Raw genomic sequence first — 20451 nt, 5'->3', positions numbered from 1 at the left:
TGACAAATTTCCATATTGCATTGAAAAGCGTATTTCGAAAACATTTATCAAACGCTGACACTTGCTGGCATGGTGACCATGTTTAATTTAAATACATATGCATATTTTAAGCTGACAGTCGTTTCAAAACTACCGATGGATGTTATTTATTCATCACGGCATAAATGCTTTTCAAACAACTTTATTATTCTAAAATCATTACTTAATAGAAATTTGTACAACATTATTCCAAAATAGGTGGCAGGAGCCTACTTTGAAATACTTTACCACAAAATTGTTTTCTAAGTCAGAGAGCGAGGGAACTCTCTGACTTAGTAAGAATACGCCGAATTCAACAGAGTATATATGCTCTCAAAATCCAAGATTTCTTAAAATCTAAAAGATAGCCAAAGAACAAATTAGCGATACAATAAAACAAACACATAAACCTGAAAAGACTGAAGTCACTAAGCTACAAGTCAGTGAAACAAATAAAAAAATTTTTATACCTCATCTTGTTCTCCATCAGCATGCTTCCCGTCTCTCCGTCAGCATCCTCTTCGTCGCTCCATCAGCATCCTCTTCGTCGCTCCATCAGCATCCTCTTCGTTGCTACATCAGCATCCACCTCGTAACGCCATCAGCATCCTCCTCGTAGCACCATCAGCATCCTCCTCGTAGCACCATCAGCATCCTCCTCGTAGCACCATCAGCATCCTCCTCGTAGCGCCATCAGCATCCTCCTCGTAGCGCCATCAGCATCCTCCTCGTAGGACCATCAGGACCATCAGCATCCTCGCAGGACCATCAGCATCCTCCTCGCAGGACCATCAGCATCCTCCTCGCAGGACCATCAGCATCCTCTTCGTAGCACCATCAGCATCCTCCTCGTAGCTCCGTCAGCATCTTCCTCGTCTCTCCGTCAGCATCCTCTTCTTTTCATCAGCCTCCTCCTCATCTAAACGAAAATCTAAAACAAGTTAAGATTAGGACAGGAAAAATAATAACGTACTCCTCTATCTTCTTCTTGATCTTCATCTCTTGTACCTAAAAAAAGACTGAAGAAGAAGTTATTTGTTTGATGGAAACAAACAATTGTAAGCACCCACCACTGCCAGAGTTCGCGTTCTTTCACTGTCCGTACGCTCGACATGTCTATAAAATGCAACAACAATATCATGGCAAGTGATTATGGAGATCGTGCTTTGCATTGTAATAGTTTTATCATGCTAAAACATTTATATCCATGACTGTACATGATTGAACATGTATGTTAAGTGAACAACTCTTTGAAGATTATAAGACTCGCGGAAAGCTTATCGTTTGAACCGTGCATTGTGTTATAACACCCTCAATGTTATAACACATGCAGTGTTCTGTAACATTGTCAAACGATTTATTACATGCGATATAATTCAAAAATACCTAGATAAAAACAAGATAATTAACGAATGTCTCATGCAATATATTCTCTGCTCAACTCTTTTCGATTTCATCCAAAAGGTTGTTTAATTATTTCGGTAAGGCACTAAGGTTTATAAAGATTTTGCAACACTCTGCCCGCATGTTGCAATATCAAATGAATTATCTTATTATTCAATTATATATTACAGAATATACAATTCTGTAATATATAATTGAGGTAATTGATTTAAATTCCTCGTCTCTTCATGTGCATCCTCGTTTCTTTATGTGCATCCTTCTCTCTTCATGTGCATCCTTCGTCTTTCCATCTGCATCTTCCTTGTCTTTTTATCTGCATCCTCCTCGTCTTTCCATCTGCATCCTCCTCGTCTTTCCATCTGCATCCTCCTTCTTTCCATCTGCATCCTCCTTCTTTCCATCTGACATCCTGATCCGACGATCCGATGATCGATTCGCGACGCCGACGACGCCGCCGATCGACGCGACGCCGACGACGCGACGCCGACGATCTGACGCCGATGACGCCGACGATCTTGATCGATCGCGATGCCGACGATCTCGCCGACGACGCGATCGCCGACGATCTGACGTCGATGACGCCGACGATTCTCGATCGATCCTGACGATCTCGATTTGATCGATTTATCGACGACGATCGACGCGATGACGATCTTTTCGAGATCTCGCGACGACGACCTCGACGATCTTTTCGCGAGATCTTCGCGACGATCTTTACGACGATCCTTTATGATCTTTCCATCGATCCTTGTCCATCCTCGTCCCTTCATCTGCATCCTCCTTTTCTTTATCTGCATCCTCGTCTCTTCATCTGCATCCTCCTTTCTCTTCATCTGCATCCTCGTCTCTTCATCTGCATCCTTCTTGTCTCTCCGTCAGCATCCTCCTCTACTTTTCATCAGCCTCCTCCTCATCTAAACGAAAATCTAAAACAAGTTAAGATAAGGACAGGAAAATAATAACGTACTCCTCTATCTTCTTCCTGATCTTCATCTCTTGTACCTAAAAAGACTGAAGAAGGAGTTATTTGTTTAATGGAAACAAACAATTGTTTAGCACATACCACTGCCAGAGTTCGCGTTCTTTCACTGTCCGTACGCTCGACACTGTACATGACTGAACATGTATGTTAAGTGAACAACTCTTTGAAGATTATAAGACTCGCGGAAAGCTTATCGTTTGAACCGTGCATTGTGCTGTAACACCCTCAATGTTATAACACATGCAGTGTTCTGTAACATTGTCAAACGATTTATTACATGCGATATAATTCAAAAATACCTAGATAAAAACAAGATAATTAACGAATGTCTCATGCAATATATTCTCTGCTCGATTTCATTGAAAAGGTTGTTTAATTATTACGGTAAGGTACGAAGGTTTATAAAACATCATCGCATTTGAAGATTCAGCAACATTTTGCCCCATGTTGCAATATCTTGTATACTCTATAATATATATTTGAGGTAATTCATTTGAACGTTTCTCAAGTGAATTACCCACTTTTATCTCACCTACTATAACATCACTTGATGCTACAGTAGTTCCTCTCAGGAGCAGGGACGGATTAACCAAAGGAAGCTGTCTAGAAGCCTCCACAAACAAGGGCCTTCACATTATTCAAAGGAAGAATAAACATAGTTGCTTTAAAGACGAAGGAAAAGCATTTAGTTTATTTGTTGGATCAATTTCAGCTGATGAAGAACAGACCACGTATGACAACGAATCACAGTAAACTCAGCCATTTTGCTCTGATGAGCATTGAGGACAATATTCTAACAGAAATGAACTTGGAAGAGCTTATCAAAGACTGCCAGAATTAGATCGCAATAACTACTTTATCTCAAGTAGCAGCATTCACTCGTCGTATGCAACCGCTTTACACGCTATATTCGAAGTTTATACTTTTATCAAATGCTTTACGAAATTTGAAAGTAGACAAAAGGATTGAACTTGCTATTTCTAACAATGGCCAGTTGTTAGAAATAGGCAAAATGCAAAATCATAACACTTATGTGAATGAAAAAGATGAATGCAAAAATGAAAATATTTTCTGGACATGTATTGAAGAGGTCCAATAATTGATGTCAAGAATAGTGGGAAACTTTTGGCAGTTTCGTTCGTGTTCTCACTTCAATATGTAACTGAAACTTGACGGCATTTTTGTGCTCCAAGATCGAAACATAGAAATACTAAGAAACCAAAGAAATCGATCATTCCTTCGAACAAATAGGACTCATAACGATGCTTTGAATATGCTGTAACGAGAATTCACATCACAATTGGGTTATACATTTTAATTCATCGATCTCAAACTTACATCTTTATGTCATCGACGATTTTTCTGTATTTAACCTGCCGCTTTCAAACATGGCTAAAATATCTCAACCGTGTCATGTCTTCAGTTGCTCGTCCTTTCCAACAAGTAGTCGCATTTCTTGAAGGCTGTCTTCGACTTTCAACAGACTTTCACCTTTCCCAGACGAACAGCTCGGTCAAATAGGGTTATCGAAGTGAAAGACCCTACTTTTCTTCTGATAACTTTCATATATCACATGAATTAATTATTAATTCATTCGTCAATTTTGTTCAAACCATGATAAAAAGGGATTAAATTCATTGATTGCATGAAAATATATGCAGGGCAAAGACAAAAGGAATTAAGCCTGGTTATAAGTTAACTAACGACATTGGTTAGTAAAAGAAAGCAAAGCCTTTTCCCCAGAGGTTTGGAGAAAACAAAAGAATATTTCTTTTGTTTCCTCAATGAAGAGTTTGCGAAATCAATGATTGTAAGGTTATGACGGCAGACAGAGCATGTCGTGTTGTGGTAAATTTTATCTAGTATGAACAAAAAATTATCTCACCCAAAACCGCAATTCAATGCACCATAGCTTGGAGAGTTATCATTTTTCTCCCACCTGACCACCTTTATTCAACTTGTTACGTCAACAAATAAATTAGAAGGCATATCAAAAGCTTGTAATTTATTCACGTGGGAATCACCCACATGTTATAGAAAAGCTTTTGTCGTGCTCAATACTTATTATGAACATTGGAGCCCTGCTTATTGCAATAATATGACTTGCCATTGTAAAATGTAATGTAATAATTTAACGAGAGAATTTTATTGACAGAACTAAATGGTAGCAAGTGATTCATTTTAGCAATCCTAATAGGATGGGACAAAGGGAAAGAATGAGAGGTAAGTTCGTTTTCAAATAATTATCTTTAGCGATGTAACGATAGCAGGACTTTCAAATGCGGTAAATGTTTTGTGGGAAAAGCGCGATTGTTTCTTTTCCGTGGTTGTAATCCTTAAAATTACATTATTAACAGTAAAACTGAACAAATTGAAAGTTATCTTTTTCCTCTTATATTCCTTGTTCAACGAGTTCATTTCCTTGATCAAACCATGATGAAAATTTATCCAATCACATTTACATTAAAGTTTTTAAACTTCAAGATTTCCCACATTCATTTAGCTTAAATGCCGCATGATAAACGAATGATATCTCTAATCAAAGATGATCACGCAGTCTCCGATTTTTTAGGAATGAAAATAGGTTTTACGTTAATTGGTTTATGTTTGGCGTAAGGTGAAGCCGGTGATCAAACAATTAACACGTGATTACCCTTTAACCATAATCTCCACATGCTTTTATGAAATCCTCGAGCATCTAAGTCCCAGATTCGTAAACATCTCGCTATATTATTCCATGTTGTCCAGTCGTTAGCATGTTTCATTTCAATATAAAATATATATGTTTTATCAGATGTTTCTGGAACAAAGTCTTTCTCGTTCTTGCAAGGATTTTACTGTGATCCAACGGCTCTGCCAACCTGTAAAAAACAGTAGATAGACATCTCTAACAATCAAATGACATAAATATACGCACTATGATGATAATTAGATCACTGAATCACTAAGTAGAAATCTCCTTCATTGTCCTGTGAAAAGAAAAATATTGTTGTCAATATTTTATAAAATCCTGCAAGACATACCCTACAAGCCGTTCAATCTCCTTCTCATAATTTTCTTTTTTCAACAATCCAACATTAAACTTAACGTTAGGTTCAGTATTCAACGTATGTTTTTTGAAATAGGATTCTTGAAAAAATACATTCATATTCAGGCCTTTGGCGCCAAAATGGTAGGTTCTTGAGATATCCGGAATGATACATTCACGTCCCTTTTTGTTGCTGTCCATCCTCATCCACATATCCCAATCCCAAAAGAGATCAGGGGTTGGCCATTTTGGCTCAAGTTCTTCTTTATAAAGTCGTCGTTTGAGCAACCTGTTAATGTAAAGAGAAATAATAGATAGAATGAAGTTTATACTATCTATACATTTATAGTGCTGCGTGATGTCATTGTGGCGTGATGTCATTGCAGCGTGAGGTCATTGTAGCGTGATGTCATTGCAGCGTGATGTGCTTGTAGTGTGATGTCATTGTAGCATGACGTCACTGTTGCGTGATGTCATAGCGTAAACAAAATCATTTGTAGTAATAAAAATTCTCACCAGCCTAAACCAGGCATTGTTTCTACACGATATAACATTGCAGGATCATTACATGTGTGATCATAACCCTAAAAATAGAAATACTTGTTTTTGCAATTAAATCATTAATCACATAAATTAGTTTTTCAATGGATGTACCATTTCTAAGGTAAATTTCCTAAATTTCACTTCGTGATGTGCAAGGAAGGAAGCTCGATAAAGACAAACATAATGTAACCAAAGAAAACTACAATAAGATAACAGATTCTTGTACGGAGATTTCCATTTTCCATTATAATGTGAAAAATATTTGAGATTTATTTAATTTACATTCTGCACTCTCGTCAGAGATAAACTGGACTCGACAAAAAAAGCAAAAAGAATCAGAGACGTTCAAAACCACGTTAATAAAGTTGAAAACGAATTAAAATTTTGTTGTGTAGCAAACACAAGCCAACAATAGAGTAAAAGACTAAAAAGATGAAAAGAATGTTGTTAGCTTTTGTTTATAACAAACCTGATCATTCCACGCGATATACAGTACAGACTTTCATCTGTATCCATTAAAGGCCAAAATTGATTAAAATAACTAAATATGTCCACAGATACGTCTAAATCTTCTTCCAAAATAATCATATACCGAGCATTGGGATAAGCATTAAACGTCTCTGTCAATGTTCGCTTGTAATGCTGGGGGGAAGAGAAAATACATTTAAAAAGTAATAAAAGGAACGAAAAAATTTTGATTACATCGTGTAAACACTCTCAAAGAAAAAGCCTTACCAACCTGTGATATTCTAGCGTTCTTACTGCTAATAGGAATATGCTGTACGACTTTTACATCATATAGCCTTGCCACAGCAGCTGGTTCTTCAAAGAATCCATCAATAAATACAGTAAATAACTCCTTCTTTGCTCCATGAGCTGACAACATTGACCGTAAGCCACGATAAAGATAATGTGGCCTGTTACTAGCAATCACAGCAACAGGAATGTCTTGAACTTTTCTAACTTCAACGGTGTTGTTTTAATTTCAATTGGAGCAGGATTATTACCTACAACATTTAAGAACATATTCTGTCAGTTCTTCATATCGTTCTAACATTAGCTGCAATAACAGTGATATCCTTATTTCTACAATTTTTCCATGGAGTATTCTCAGAATATTTTCTCGAAGTTTTAATGCACAATGTGAATGGCAAAATTACTGAACACATCGCTGTACGTTCAATTAAATAAGAAATCTAATCCTACATGGATGTAACGAAAAGATACTTACAACTGCATACACTTCCATAGCCTTCAAACTTATCACAAAACATTCTTCGCTTTGATTCTTCACTGTCATCCCAAGCACATTGAGATTGTTTAGCAGGAACAAGAGGAACTGTAGCACGAGCAGTGACAGGCTCACCCCAGTTCGATATGTCTGCTGCGTGATGATGTTTCTCTGAGTATTGATGGCCACGTTTTGTGACGATAAATGACCAGCTATCCCGCCATTTTAGTTCATCGGCATAAACACTACCAAGACTTTTGAGCAAAAGCAATATCGGCGATCATGTAAAGACACAGTTCTCCACGTAAAAGGATTCTTTAAGAAACTCTTACAAGTGTCAAGGAAACATTAACTTGTAGCATTATTTTTCCATCTGTTAAAATGTGACTTCAATACGATCGGAAATATACGTACTCGACTTAATGGTCATTGTTTGCACTCCATTTCTCTTCCATTTGACTTGGTGCAAGCAAAATGGTAGTTCAGTATAATGAGCAAATTTGCGCAAATTTAAGGGAGACTGGCAACCGGCAAATACTTCATTGCTATCTTACAATTGGTTCATTTGAATTTTTGTTTTATTGTGATTGGTTTGACGGATTTCGACTGATAGCCAACTGAACTAACATAGTCAAGCTCACTGTCTGAATTGAATGTTTGATCGTTTCATAGCAATTTTTATAAGCATGATAGAAACTAAACTACAATCAGATGGATTTTATTGAAATCTTTACAAATTCATATATTGACATGAATGAAGCTGTCCAAACTGTGAATTTTTCAAGAGGGTGAAAAATTTATGGATAAATTGTAAATGCTTGGCGAAGACGATCTCGCGAGCGACATTTCAGTCATTGATGTTCAAAAGAAAGCCAACATTGTTTTGAGTTTTATCAGCAGAAATTTACATCCAAAATCGTAAGTAAAGGACAAGTGAAGTGTATGCATGAATGTAATATATCAAAGTCAATTTATGCGAGTATGTGATGCGATTTATGTCAATATGGCATATGGTAAGCAGATTGATGCTTCTAAAATTGTTGTTGCCGAAGGAGTTTTAGCTATAATTTCTTTAGTGCTTGGGGAATCGTGGCCGTTATATGGCAGCAAAATCCTACATTCCTGCAAATATATTTCAATGGACAAAAAATCTGTAGCCATAAGGCGCCATACTATTATTTACTTTATCATAAGCAAATGTTTGGGGCTTTTCAGTTTATGATCATTGATCATTCAATCATTGGACAGTTATACTACATATTGTTTAAGATTTGAGAAAACTAACATTGATTACATGAGAAGCTGTTTACTATAACCTGTGATTTTGAGTCTTCTGATCCATGAAGCTTTTATTTTGACAATTTGACTGGAATGGTATTAAACCTGAGTATTTCACATACATGAAATGTTGTCCCATGTCACATATTGTCCCCTTTTCAAACTGAACACCTCATCTAGAGATGTAAAGGTGTGTTAATCTATGGCTCATACCATAAAATCCAAAGTTTGCCATAAAATCCAAAGGGCTATTGATGTATGAAAAGCATTTTTATAGAGTAAAATGTCTTCCTATGTATGCAGATAAACCTTGAAATTTGGCAAAACAGCAAAGTATTTTCATGATCACTAGGTAATTTTTCTGATGATCATTATAATTTCTAAACTAAATTATTTCAGATCAAACGAGCTTTGATCATATCAAAAGATATTTATCATAACCAGTAAGCATGACACATGAACCAAATATAACATTCATGTAATTATGTAATTAAAGACATGTTGGTTACATTCTGTTTGTATTTGCAAATACAATGCGAGATGTTTACGAATCTGGGACTTAGATGCTCGAGGATTTCATAAAAGCATGTGGAGATTATGGTTAAAGGGTAATCACGTGTTAATTGTTGGATCACCGGCTTCACCTTACGCCAAACATAAACCAATTAACGTAAAACCTATTTTCATTCCTAAAAAAATCGGAGACTGCGTGATCATCTTTGATTAGAGATATCATTCGTTTATCATGCGGCATTTAAGCTAAATGAATGTGGGGAAATCTTGAAGTTTAAAAAAACTTTAATGTAAATGTGATTGGATAAATTTTCATCATGGTTTGATCAAGGAAATGAACTCGTTGAACAAGGAATATAAGAGGAAAAAGATAACTTTCAATTTGTTCAGTTTTACTGTTAATAATGTAATTTTAAGGATTACAACCACGGAAAAGAAACAATCGCGCTTTTCCCACAAAACATTTACCGCATTTGAAAGTCCTGCTATCGTTACATCGCTAAAGATAATTATTTGAAAACGAACTTACCTCTCATTCTTTCCCTTTGTCCCATCCTATTAGGATTGCTAAAATGAATCACTTGCTACCATTTAGTTCTGTCAATAAAATTCTCTCGTTAAATTATTACATTACATTTTACAATGGCAAGTCATATTATTGCAATAAGCAGGGCTCCAATGTTCATAATAAGTATTGAGCACGACAAAAGCTTTTCTATAACATGTGGGTGATTCCCACGTGAATAAATTACAAGCTTTTGATATGCCTTCTAATTTATTTGTTGACGTAACAAGTTGAATAAAGGTGGTCAGGTGGGAGAAAATGATAACTCTCCAAGCTATGGTGCATTGAATTGCGGTTTTGGGTGAGATAATTTTTTGTTCATACTAGATAAAATTTACCACAACACGACATGCTCTGTCTGCCGTCATAACCTTACAATCATTGATTTCGCAAACTCTTCATTGAGGAAACAAAAGAAATATTCTTTTGTTTTCTCCAAACCTCTGGGGAAAAGGCTTTGCTTTCTTTTACTAACCAATGTCGTTAGTTAACTTATAACCAGGCTTAATTCCTTTTGTCTTTGCCCTGCATATATTTTCATGCAATCAATGAATTTAATCCCTTTTTATCATGGTTTGAACAAAATTGACGAATGAATTAATAATTAATTCATGTGATATATGAAAGTTATCAGAAGAAAAGTAGGGTCTTTCACTTCGATAACCCTATTTGACCGAGCTGTTCGTCTGGGAAAGGTGAAAGTCTGTTGAAAGTCGAAGACAGCCTTCAAGAAATGCGACTACTTGTTGGAAAGGACGAGCAACTGAAGACATGACACGGTTGAGATATTTTAGCCATGTTTGAAAGCGGCAGGTTAAATACAGAAAAATCGTCGATGACATAAAGATGTAAGTTTGAGATCGATGAATTAAAATGTATAACCCAATTGTGATGTGAATTCTCGTTACAGCATATTCAAAGCATCGTTATGAGTCCTATTTGTTCGAAGGAATGATTTCGATTTCTTAGTATTTCTATGTTTCGATCTTGGAGCACAAAATGCCGTCAAGTTTCAGTTACATATTGAAGTGAGAACACGAACGAAACTGCCAAAAGTTTCCCACTATTCTTGACATCAATTATTGGACCTCTTCAATACATGTCCAGAAAATATTTTCATTTTTGCATTCATCGTTATCATTCACATAAGTGTGATGATTTTGCATTTTGCCTATTTCTAACAACTGGCCATTGTTAGAAATAGTAGTTCAATCCTTTTGTCTTTGTGACAAAAGGATATAATATTTTATGTCTCCCGAGCAGGGCCGGATTAAGATGTGTGGAGGCTCTGAGCAGCAAAATACGTAGTAAAGATCCCTTTCCTTACTCTAAACGCAATGTGCTGCTCATTTTCAACAGTAAAATTTACTTTCAAATTTCGTAAAGCATTTGATAAAAGTATAAACTTCGAATATAGCGTGTAAAGCGGTTGCATACGACGAGTGAATGCTGCTACTTGAGATAAAGTAGTTATTGCGATTTTATTCTGGCAGTCTTTGATAAGCTCTTCCAAGTTTATTTCTGTTAGAATATTGTCCTCAATGCTCATCAGAGCAAAATGGCTGAGTTTACTGTGATTCGTTGTCATACGTGGTCTGTTCTTCATCACCTGAAATTGATCCAACAAATAAACTAAATGCTTTTCCTTCGTCTTTAAAGCAACTATGTTTATTCTTCCTTTGAATAATGTGAAGGCCCTTGTTTGTGGAGGCTTCTAGACAGCTTCCTTTGGTTAATCCGTCCCTGCTCCTGAGAGGAACTACTGTAGCATCAAGTGATGTTATAGTAGGTGAGATAAAGTGGGTAATTCACTTGAGAAACGTTCAAATGAATTACCTCAAATATATATTATAGAGTATACAAGATATTGCAACATGGGGCAAAATGTTGCTCAATCTTCAAATGCGATGATGTTTTATAAACCTTCGTACCTTACCGTAATAATTAAACAACCTTTTCAATGAAATCGAGCAGAGAATATATTGCATGAGACATTCGTTAATTATCTTGTTTTTATCTAGGTATTTTGAATTATATCGCATGTAATAAATCGTTTGACAATGTTACAGAACACTGCATGTGTTATAACATTGAGGGTGTTACAGCACAATGCACGGTTGAAACGATAAGCTTTCCGCGAGTCTTATAATCTTCAAAGAGTTGTTCACTTAACATACATGTTCAGTCATGTACAGTGTCGAGCGTACGGACAGTGAAAGAACGCGAACTCCGGCAGTGGTATGTGCTAAACAATTGTTTGTTTCCATTAAACAAATAACTCCTTCTTCAGTCTTTTTTTAGGTACAAGAGATGAAGATCAGGAAGAAGATAGAGGAGTACGTTATTATTTTTCCTGTCCTTATCTTAACTTGTTTTTAGATTTTTCGTTTAGATGAGGAGGAGGCTGATGAAAAGTAGAGGAGGATGCTGACGGAGAGACAAGAAGGATGCAGATGAAGAGACGAGGATGCAGATGAAGAGAAAAGGAGGATGCAGATGAAGAGACGAGGATGCAGATAAAGAGAAAAGGAGGATGCAGATGAAGGGACGAGGAGGATGCAGATGGAGAGACAAGGAGGATGCAGATGGAAAGACGAGGAGGATGCAGATGAAGAGACGAGAAGGATGCAGATGAAGAGACGAGAAGGATGCAGATGGAAAGACGAGAAGGATGCAGATGAAGAGACGAGGAGGATGCAGATGAAGAGACAAGGAGGATGGATGGAAAAGATGAGGAGGATGGAAGAGGAGGATGAGGATGAAGAGAAATGGAGATGGAAGATGGAGATGGAAAGATGAAGATGGATGGATGGAAAGAGAAGGATGGATGGAAAGACGAGAAGGATGCAGATGGAAAGACGAGAAGGATGCAGATGGAAAGACAAGGAAGATGCAGATGGAGAGACGAGAAGGATGCAGATGAAGAGACGAGAAGGATCAGATGGAAAGCGAGAAAGGATGCAGATGGAAAGAAGAGGAGGATGCAGATGGAAAGAAGAGGAGGATGCAGATGGAAAGACGAGGAGGATGCAGATGGAAAGAGGAGGATGCAGATAAAAGACAAGGAAGATGCAGATGGAAAGACGAGAAGGATGCACATGAAGAGACGAGAAGGATGCACATAAAGAAACGAGAAGGATGCACATGAAGAGACGAGGAATTTAAATTAAATTATATATTACAGAATTGTATATTCTGTAATATATAATTGAGGTAATTAAGTTAATTCATTTGATATTGCAACATGCGGGCAGAGTGTTGCAAAATCTTTATAAACCTTAGTGCCTTACCGAAATAATTAAACAACCTTTGGATGAAATCGAAAAGAGTTGAGCAGAGAATATATTGCATGAGACATTCGTTAATTATCTTGTTTTTATCTAGGTATTTTGAATTATATCGCATGTAATAAATCGTTTGACAATGTTACAGAACACTGCATGTGTTATAACATTGAGGGGTGTTATAACACAATGCACGGTTCAAACGATAAGCTTTCCGCGAGTCTTATAATCTTCAAAGAGTTGTTCACTTAACATACATGTTCAATCATGTACAGTCATGGATATAAATGTTTTAGCATGATAAAACTATTACAATGCGAAAGCACGATCTCCATAATCACTTGCCATGATATTGTTGTTGCATTTTATAGACATGTCGAGCGTACGGACAGTGAAAGAACGCGAACTCTGGCAGTGGTGGGTGCTTACAATTGTTTGTTTCCATCAAACAAATAACTTCTTCTTCAGTCTTTTTAGGTACAAGAGATGAAGATCAAGAAGAAGATAGAGGAGTACGTTATTATTTTTCCTGTCCTAATCTTAACTTGTTTTAGATTTTCGTTTAGATGAGGAGGAGGCTGATGAAAAGAAGAGGATGCTGACGGAGAGACGAGGAAGATGCTGACGGAGCTACGAGGAGGATGCTGATGGTGCTACGAAGAGGATGCTGATGGTCCTGCGAGGAGGATGCTGATGGTCCTGCGAGGAGGATGCTGATGGTCCTGCGAGGAGGATGCTGATGGTCCGAGGAGGATGCTGATGGTCCTACGAGGAGGATGCTGATGGCGCTACGAGGAGGATGCTGATGGCGCTACGAGGAGGATGCTGATGGTGCTACGAGGAGGATGCTGATGGTGCTACGAGGAGGATGCTGATGGTGCTACGAGGAGGATGCTGATGGCGTTACGAGGTGGATGCTGATGTAGCAACGAAGAGGATGCTGATGGAGCGACGAAGAGGATGCTGATGGAGCGACGAAGAGGATGCTGACGGAGAGACGGGAAGCATGCTGATGGAGAACAAGATGAGGTATAAAAATTTTTTTATTTGTTTCACTGACTTGTAGCTTAGTGACTTCAGTCTTTTTTCAGGTTTATGTGTTTGTTTTATTGTATCGCTAATTTGTTCTTTGGCTATCTTTTAGATTTTAAGAAATCTTGGATTTTGAGAGAGCATATATACTCTGTTGAATTCGGCGTATTCTTACTAAGTCAGAGAGTTCCCTCGCTCTCTGACTTAGAAAACGAATTTTGTGGTAAAGTATTTCAAAGTAGGCTCCTGCCACCTATTTTGGAATAATGTTGTACAAATTTCTATTAAGTAATGATTTTAGAATAATAAAGTTGTTTGAAAAGCATTTATGCCGTGATGAATAAATAACATCCATCGGTAGTTTTGAAACGACTGTCAGCTTAAAATATGCATATGTATTTAAATTAAACATGGTCACCATGCCAGCAAGTGTCAGCGTTTGATAAATGTTTTCGAAATACGCTTTTCAATGCAATATGGAAATTTGTCATCATAACGTGCACAAAATCGCTGTTTCGTAATAATATATACGCAATTTTAACAAATATTTAATGATGTTTGGGGCTGTTTTCATTCAACCGTAGCTATAGTGTGTTTTCTTTTGACGTCATATAAGCCATGTTGGGAGAGTACATGAGAGTGTCGAAGCTCAGCAAAGCATAAAATTAGCAGAAATTCTTTTCACTGTATGGAATTTTGCCCCAACATGGTAACTGATGAAAACAATTTAGAGGAAGAAATCATTAAGGTGTAAAATGATTTTTTCATCAGCTGGCAATCCATTTGGGACTTTTCACAGTATTTTTAATTCACGAAAATTTACATAAAACGTACAAAATGACATACCTCGCAACAAGTATAAAACATGTGAAAATTGATCATCAAATTTACTGGCATTTCCCCAGTATAGTAGCGGCATCTTCTTTCGTGTTTAGAGATTATTTTACACCTCAATGTTTTCTACTCTCATGTCCTTAGACCCAAAAAAAAATTTACATCTGTAATGTAATGTATGATAAACTTAAGAATAAATTTAAGAGAAAGGAACTTCTCAAACGACTTCAAGTAATATGTAAGTTTTAGCAAGTAAAAATGTTCGTACAATAAATTATAAAAAACAATCTCCAAACATTGTTTAAGATTTTAGACATTAAGCTGGCTTGAAGACCACTGTTTTTTGCAAAAAATTCGGCAATTTCGAAGTGATGTATTTCGCCTCCGTACCTTCAATGGCGGCGCTCGTGCAGGCTTCAAAGATGGCGTCCAAGTTAGCCTTCCAGTTGTTGTAGAGTTCAATGGGTTTAAATAAGGTCGAGATCATTGAGCTCTATAGTTAGAATTGAAAAAAATTGACTGTGCCTTTGCAAATATGTGATTCAACTGCAATGATGCACATCGTGCACCAAAATGTAAAGTCACCATTTAATTGAAGAGCTTGTAGGTAGGAGATACAACAACTAATGGTCAAGCTTTATGTAAAAACCGGATACAATATCTTTATGATTCGTAAAATACCTGCTTAAAAAGGGCGTACATCTTTAACTTCAATTCATTCCCTGGATCTTGAATTAAAGATCCTACTTTGTCTTTTGCTTCTTTAAACTGGTGGGAGATTGCAGGGAACTTTCGAACCATCTTCGTAAAAATGTTCAGGTTTAAATAAGGTCGAGATAGATAGTTCACTATACCACGACGAAAAATTGCATGTAATTTACAAACTCTTGGCGTCACGTTCATTTGCTATAATAAAATTTACAATAAATATTTTTATTATTGATTGAACTATGGACGAATAAGAAAATTCATATCTAGAAATGACATGAATGAAAGGCAAAAGTAAATAAAAATGTGACTATTTTTGACCAATGACATTAGGATGTTGATAGTGGTTACAATGGATGATAGTGGATAATTATAGACATGCTTTCAAAATGGCGTATGCTGAACAATTTTATTTTCAGTCAACTTGGAGCACACTTAATCATTTTATGGCAAGAATAGGTAAATGTTGGCTGAACTGTATAAAATAAGGCGTTCAAGGATGCAATTCGGAAGCGTAAAAAAAGACTTGAGGCATATGCAAGAGAACTATCTTCACGTAGCAGACTGACATTTGTGGTGAATTCACTGAATTGCTCTGGAAGCTAACAGTTATTGGTTGTTATTCTGGCTATGTGAAACCAATCTATCTGCATGAGTTCTATCATGATTTTAAACAGCAAATCGATGCGTTGCGTATGAGTTGTATCGACCAGCTTACTACACAGTCAACACTTCACCAATTTGGAATTTGAAACATTTTGGTGATAAGAATTTTATACCGACGTATCCCTGCGATAAAAAGACTCACAAGAAAACTGTTTTGTTCAGAGTAAGGTAAAATATTTTACTCTCTGATTGCCTAAATATTCTTTGAGTATTTAAAACTGGCTCATATAAGACCATACATGTATGTAGTTAATGGGATCTACATTTTAGCTAGCGTGCATAAGTAAAACGATGCACGGTAGTGAGGTAACAATGTTTGAAAGAGGGAGATTTTGTAGTAAAAGTCACCGTAGCACCTAACCTGCCAGGGCTTTCAAGTGCATTTGATTGCCAAAATGTTTTAGTCAGTGCTTCACACACTGTTTATAAATTTGGATCTGCAGCTATTATTACCTAAGTGAAGATTTATTGATTGTCATGCTTTATTTTATCTCCATGTTTTTTTTATATTTTCACCATCATAAGTTGAACATTTGAGTTACCTTGCATGAGTCGTTTTTACTTAAAATATGTTCTTTAACAATTTTGGTTCATCATTGTTTTGTTTTCTTGTAATTGATTTTATTTAGTATTTGTTAATATTGCAACTAAAATATTAACTCGTTTCAGTCTCCGCTTGCTGAAATCAAGATGGCTTCTAACCTTGAACATTTCAAACATTACAACTCAATGGTTGAAACCAATGAACTATTTAATCAAGTTACATTTGTTTCATCGTGTGCAATTCCTCTTTATGGATATCAAAGATATAGACAGTTATTCAAGAATGAAATAAAATATAGAATGTTTTCATTTGTTGATTTGACATACAGATTGGTTTGTTTACCTCCCAAAAGGGAGGAAATTTGTTCACAGCGAACATAAATGCAGTCTTTACAATGTTTTTTAGCTGTCTTGTCATAAATATCGAAAATGTTTAATGATTGATAATATTTTTAATTGTTTAACTAAATGAGTTTGTTTTATGCTTCATTAGAAACTGATGGAAGCTTTGAATAATTTTGGTCAAAACGGCAGATAAATCCTGGGGATGGGGGATGAAGCTTTCTATGTTTACAGATGTATACCATTGTGAATTTATAATTTCATTGCTATCACAATTTATAGATTAATATAAAAATTTTTGATGCTATGAGATGGTCTCATCAATGTGCAACAATTGAACTGGATTTCCAACTTCCTGAGAGATTCAACCTCACGCTAGGTAAGTTTTGCCAGTAAGCGTTGAATAACCTCACTACGGTCTTGATACTTAATTTATTCAACCAACAGTGACATGATTATTTGTTTCTATAGAAACCTATTGTTTAATGGTGAAGGATAAAATCATGCAATGTATTTGAGTTCAATGATGCAAATGATGCAGTCAAAAAGGTGTTTAAGATAGCATTGCTAATGTTCTTTTTACTAAATTGTCATTGTTAAACGAGTAATACGAATATACTCACTTTGGGACAAGCAGGACAGATATTTCCTTCATCAAGCTCAGGAATAACACAGCTCAACATGTTTAGTTTATGTCTGTAAATTCTGAAAAAAACAATGACACAAAGAAAGCAATTATGCACTCTTAAACAAATGACATAAACAAAATACAGTGCAATACAGTAATACTTGAGGAAAAATCCTTTCTCATCATAAACTTTAGCATTTTGATTTCCTCCAATTAAATACATCTGTTAAGATGAGATTCTTAGGCTATAAAATTGACTGCAACTTTCCCAGCAATTCATACGTAGTACAGCAGTGCAATAAATCAGTGACCTACATGCAATTACCTGTATTCTTCAAAAGCATCTATAATGACAGGATACATTTTTGGAGTTGCATAAGAAGAAAATATGTGGTTGTGATTAAACTCTTCAAATGACTGACAAATGCTTTTTATTGATGCCTGGCATTCCATCTGCACAGAATGAACCAATTCAAAAAACTCAATTGCAATTGCAATTCTTGGTTTTGTAGGTGTTCCACCCCAAAGGCCAAATTGCAGAAGTTGAACAAACTCGGAAGAGCATGAGCAAAACTGTACCTCAACAGTACAAAAGGTGCCTAAAAATTGAAAAAGATCCAAAATTATAATTGTGTTGAACCATCCCAGCTAAAATGAAGAAACTTTTACAGCACATTTTACATATAACATACCTTTAACATCAACAACAGAAACACTTCTTTTGTGACGAGCTGTTTGGCATGAACAATCATACACCAGCATGTTCATGAGTTTATATGGCCAAAACATGCCATCCTACAAAGCAATGAATAACCTCGTAGAAATTCATTGTAATCAATCCCCTTTCTTGCATTCATAAAAAATATTAGATTAGTGCTTCGTAGCATGTTTCACAATGTAAACTCTCATTTTATTTTTTCATTTTTTATTGCAAGTGTTGAGAGAGTTAACTGTAAAGACTTTTATAATATCTACCTCATAAAGGTTACCTTAAATATTTCAACATGATGACAAATATTTACGGTTGTGTGCATCTTTAACATACAGTTCTCACAATACTTTGCCATTGGACCACAATCGCTGCACCTAAACTTTGCTTCATTATCACAATGAATACACATCCGATTGCTCCAATTTTTGCCAGCAAACTGAAATGTATTCTTTATAACTGAATGTCAAATTTTCCCATGCTTTTGTCTTTCAACTTTCTGTAAGAAGTTGAGTCTTCACAATCATGGCGAACATCACTTTCAAGATCACTGTTATCTTGTTCCATTCCCAGTTCATGGCCTTCCAATACACCACAATTATCAGGACTGTTAATAGAACAGCTTCCTCTATGATCCTCAGTAACCAATTCTGACAAATCCACCTCCTCTCTCTCAACATGGCCATCCTCATCATGATATGTGACAGCTACAGTTGCTTTAAACCTTTTATTTGTCCTACAAAATTATCATAAAATTTATAAAATGATAATAAATGTTGAAAAGTCTACAGCTATAAGGCCGTTATTTGGTGTACCTTGGCATCTTTTAACATTACCAGTAAGAAAATCACAAATCAGAAAATATTATCGATATTACCAATGACACAATAACATAAGTTAATCGACCAAAGTACAACGTACGTATCTTCCACGACTACCAGCCGACGTTTTGTACCCGTACTTTACCGGCTATAGCCACGTCTCACAAGACGAATGGGGTGTTATTTGACATCATTTGCAACATCACAATCATGCCAGTGGTACTTCAGTAAGTATTTTTATTCATAAATTTCACGCTCCTGGAGGGAGGTGGCTGTGTCCTTTCCAAGAGCTCTATTACCATAAACTATTATTTGTCTTCCGATCAGGCCAGAATTTATAATATTAATAATTAAATAATAGACATGGATTCATATTGCCTATAAAATTTTCCATACATCGTCCGATTCTATGAAGAATTGAAGATCAATTACTGTATAGAAATTTTACCATCTAAACTATTTTCCTTCTCCTCCTATGAGCCCCATACCCAGTGCAAACGCCCTCCCCCGTCAGTGAAAAATCCATCACAATCATGACCATCAAATCATTCCATAGAAAAATCCACCCGTGTTATAGTTCATACGCGCATTTAAGTCCATATGATTAATAGTGAGTTGTTCACAGATCACTTCAGTAGTTCACAGATTCCATCCAAATTCCGGAAAATAACATACTATTGAAAATTTTGTTTTACGTTCAGAATAATTACAGCCAAATTTGTATATCTTGGAAAAGTTTGGTGTTCGTTGATATTTAATGATAAATTTTTTATTGATATTTTTGCATTGATCTGAAAGATCTTGTTAGAAGATTGTTTTACTCTTGAACACAATACATAGAAACAATATATATAAGGATTTCCGGTTGTATTTCATAGTTGATACATCTTGACTTACAATTCACTGACTGACAACGTCAATCAAAACATGAACGACTTATTATATAGAATGTAAACGGTCCATATAAAACATCCGTTTCCCAAAAATTAATGCCATTTCCAACCCCCAATCTTCCTCCAAGAATGAACAAACAGTTAAGTTCTTATTAATTGTATTCATACAAATTCTATTAGTTTACATCAAGTTTCGAATACTTGGCTATCATTTGAAAAATTGTTTTGATTTAGTCAAATTTTATATTACATACGTATGATCTTATTTTAATTACAAAAAATTTCTATGAGAATATCAAGTGTACGCTGCTTGAAATTTTGTGCAAGTTATTTCAAAATAGGTGGCAGAAGTCTCTTTTGGAATACTTGAATTTCTTTTTGAAATTCTTCACTAAATTAGAGAGCGAGGGAACTCTCTAGTTTAGTTAG

The 20451-nt window shown here is 35.9% G+C and overlaps 1 protein-coding gene, 3 long non-coding RNA genes and 1 pseudogene across 5 annotated transcripts; 1 reads left to right on the top strand and 4 right to left on the bottom strand.

Moving 5' to 3' along the window:
* Positions 1-1000: 1000 nt before the first annotated feature.
* Positions 1001-4889, bottom strand: LOC124444668. 2 transcript variants are annotated; one of them, XR_006947990.1, is made up of 3 exons: positions 4290-4889; positions 1089-1134; positions 1001-1026 (listed from the first exon to the last, which is right to left on the bottom strand). It is a non-coding gene; the product is annotated as an uncharacterized LOC124444668 (long non-coding RNA). The 2 variants fall into 2 exon arrangements; XR_006947989.1 differs by lacking the exon at positions 4290-4889 and adding an exon at positions 3743-3947.
* An 8-nt stretch (positions 4890-4897) lies between these two features.
* LOC124444554 lies at positions 4898-9551 on the bottom strand (annotated as a pseudogene).
* Positions 9552-10205: 654 nt separating this feature from the next.
* Positions 10206-13428, top strand: LOC124444666. Its single transcript, XR_006947987.1, has 3 exons — positions 10206-10410; positions 13218-13263; positions 13324-13428. It is a non-coding gene; the product is annotated as an uncharacterized LOC124444666 (long non-coding RNA).
* A 978-nt stretch (positions 13429-14406) lies between these two features.
* Positions 14407-18137, bottom strand: LOC124444662. The gene is made up of 4 exons (XM_046995291.1): positions 17925-18137; positions 17595-17676; positions 15394-15618; positions 14407-15205 (listed from the first exon to the last, which is right to left on the bottom strand). Exons 1-4 carry the CDS (start codon positions 18050-18052, stop codon positions 15029-15031), a joined length of 612 nt encoding a protein of 203 aa, XP_046851247.1. The 5' UTR covers positions 18053-18137; the 3' UTR covers positions 14407-15028.
* Positions 18138-18914: 777 nt separating this feature from the next.
* LOC124444423 lies at positions 18915-19266 on the bottom strand. The gene is made up of 2 exons (XR_006947952.1): positions 19124-19266; positions 18915-19044 (listed from the first exon to the last, which is right to left on the bottom strand). It is a non-coding gene; the product is annotated as an uncharacterized LOC124444423 (long non-coding RNA).
* Between the last annotated feature and the right edge of the window lie 1185 nt (positions 19267-20451).

This window comes from Xenia sp. Carnegie-2017, unplaced genomic scaffold (assembly GCF_021976095.1).
Source record: "Xenia sp. Carnegie-2017 unplaced genomic scaffold, XeniaSp_v1 HiC_scaffold_21, whole genome shotgun sequence".
NCBI classification, from domain to species: Eukaryota; Metazoa; Cnidaria; class Anthozoa; order Malacalcyonacea; family Xeniidae; genus Xenia; species Xenia sp. Carnegie-2017.
This window is presented reverse-complemented; position numbering and strand designations above follow the sequence as displayed.

What these genes read in the sequence shown, in the direction of transcription:
- LOC124444662 (XM_046995291.1), bottom strand. Translation starts at nt 18,052, where the DNA reads ATGGAATGCCAGGCATCAATAAAAAGCATTTGTCAGTCATTTGAAGAG. An exon ending in TCTGTCCTGCTTGTCCCAAA is followed by an intron (nt 15,619 to 17,594) that starts GTGAGTATATTC and finishes ATTTTATTATAG; the next exon opens with CAAATGAACGTGACGCCAAG. An exon ending in TGTACGCCCTTTTTAAGCAG is followed by an intron (nt 15,206 to 15,393) that starts GTATTTTACGAA and finishes TTCTAACTATAG; the next exon opens with AGCTCAATGATCTCGACCTT.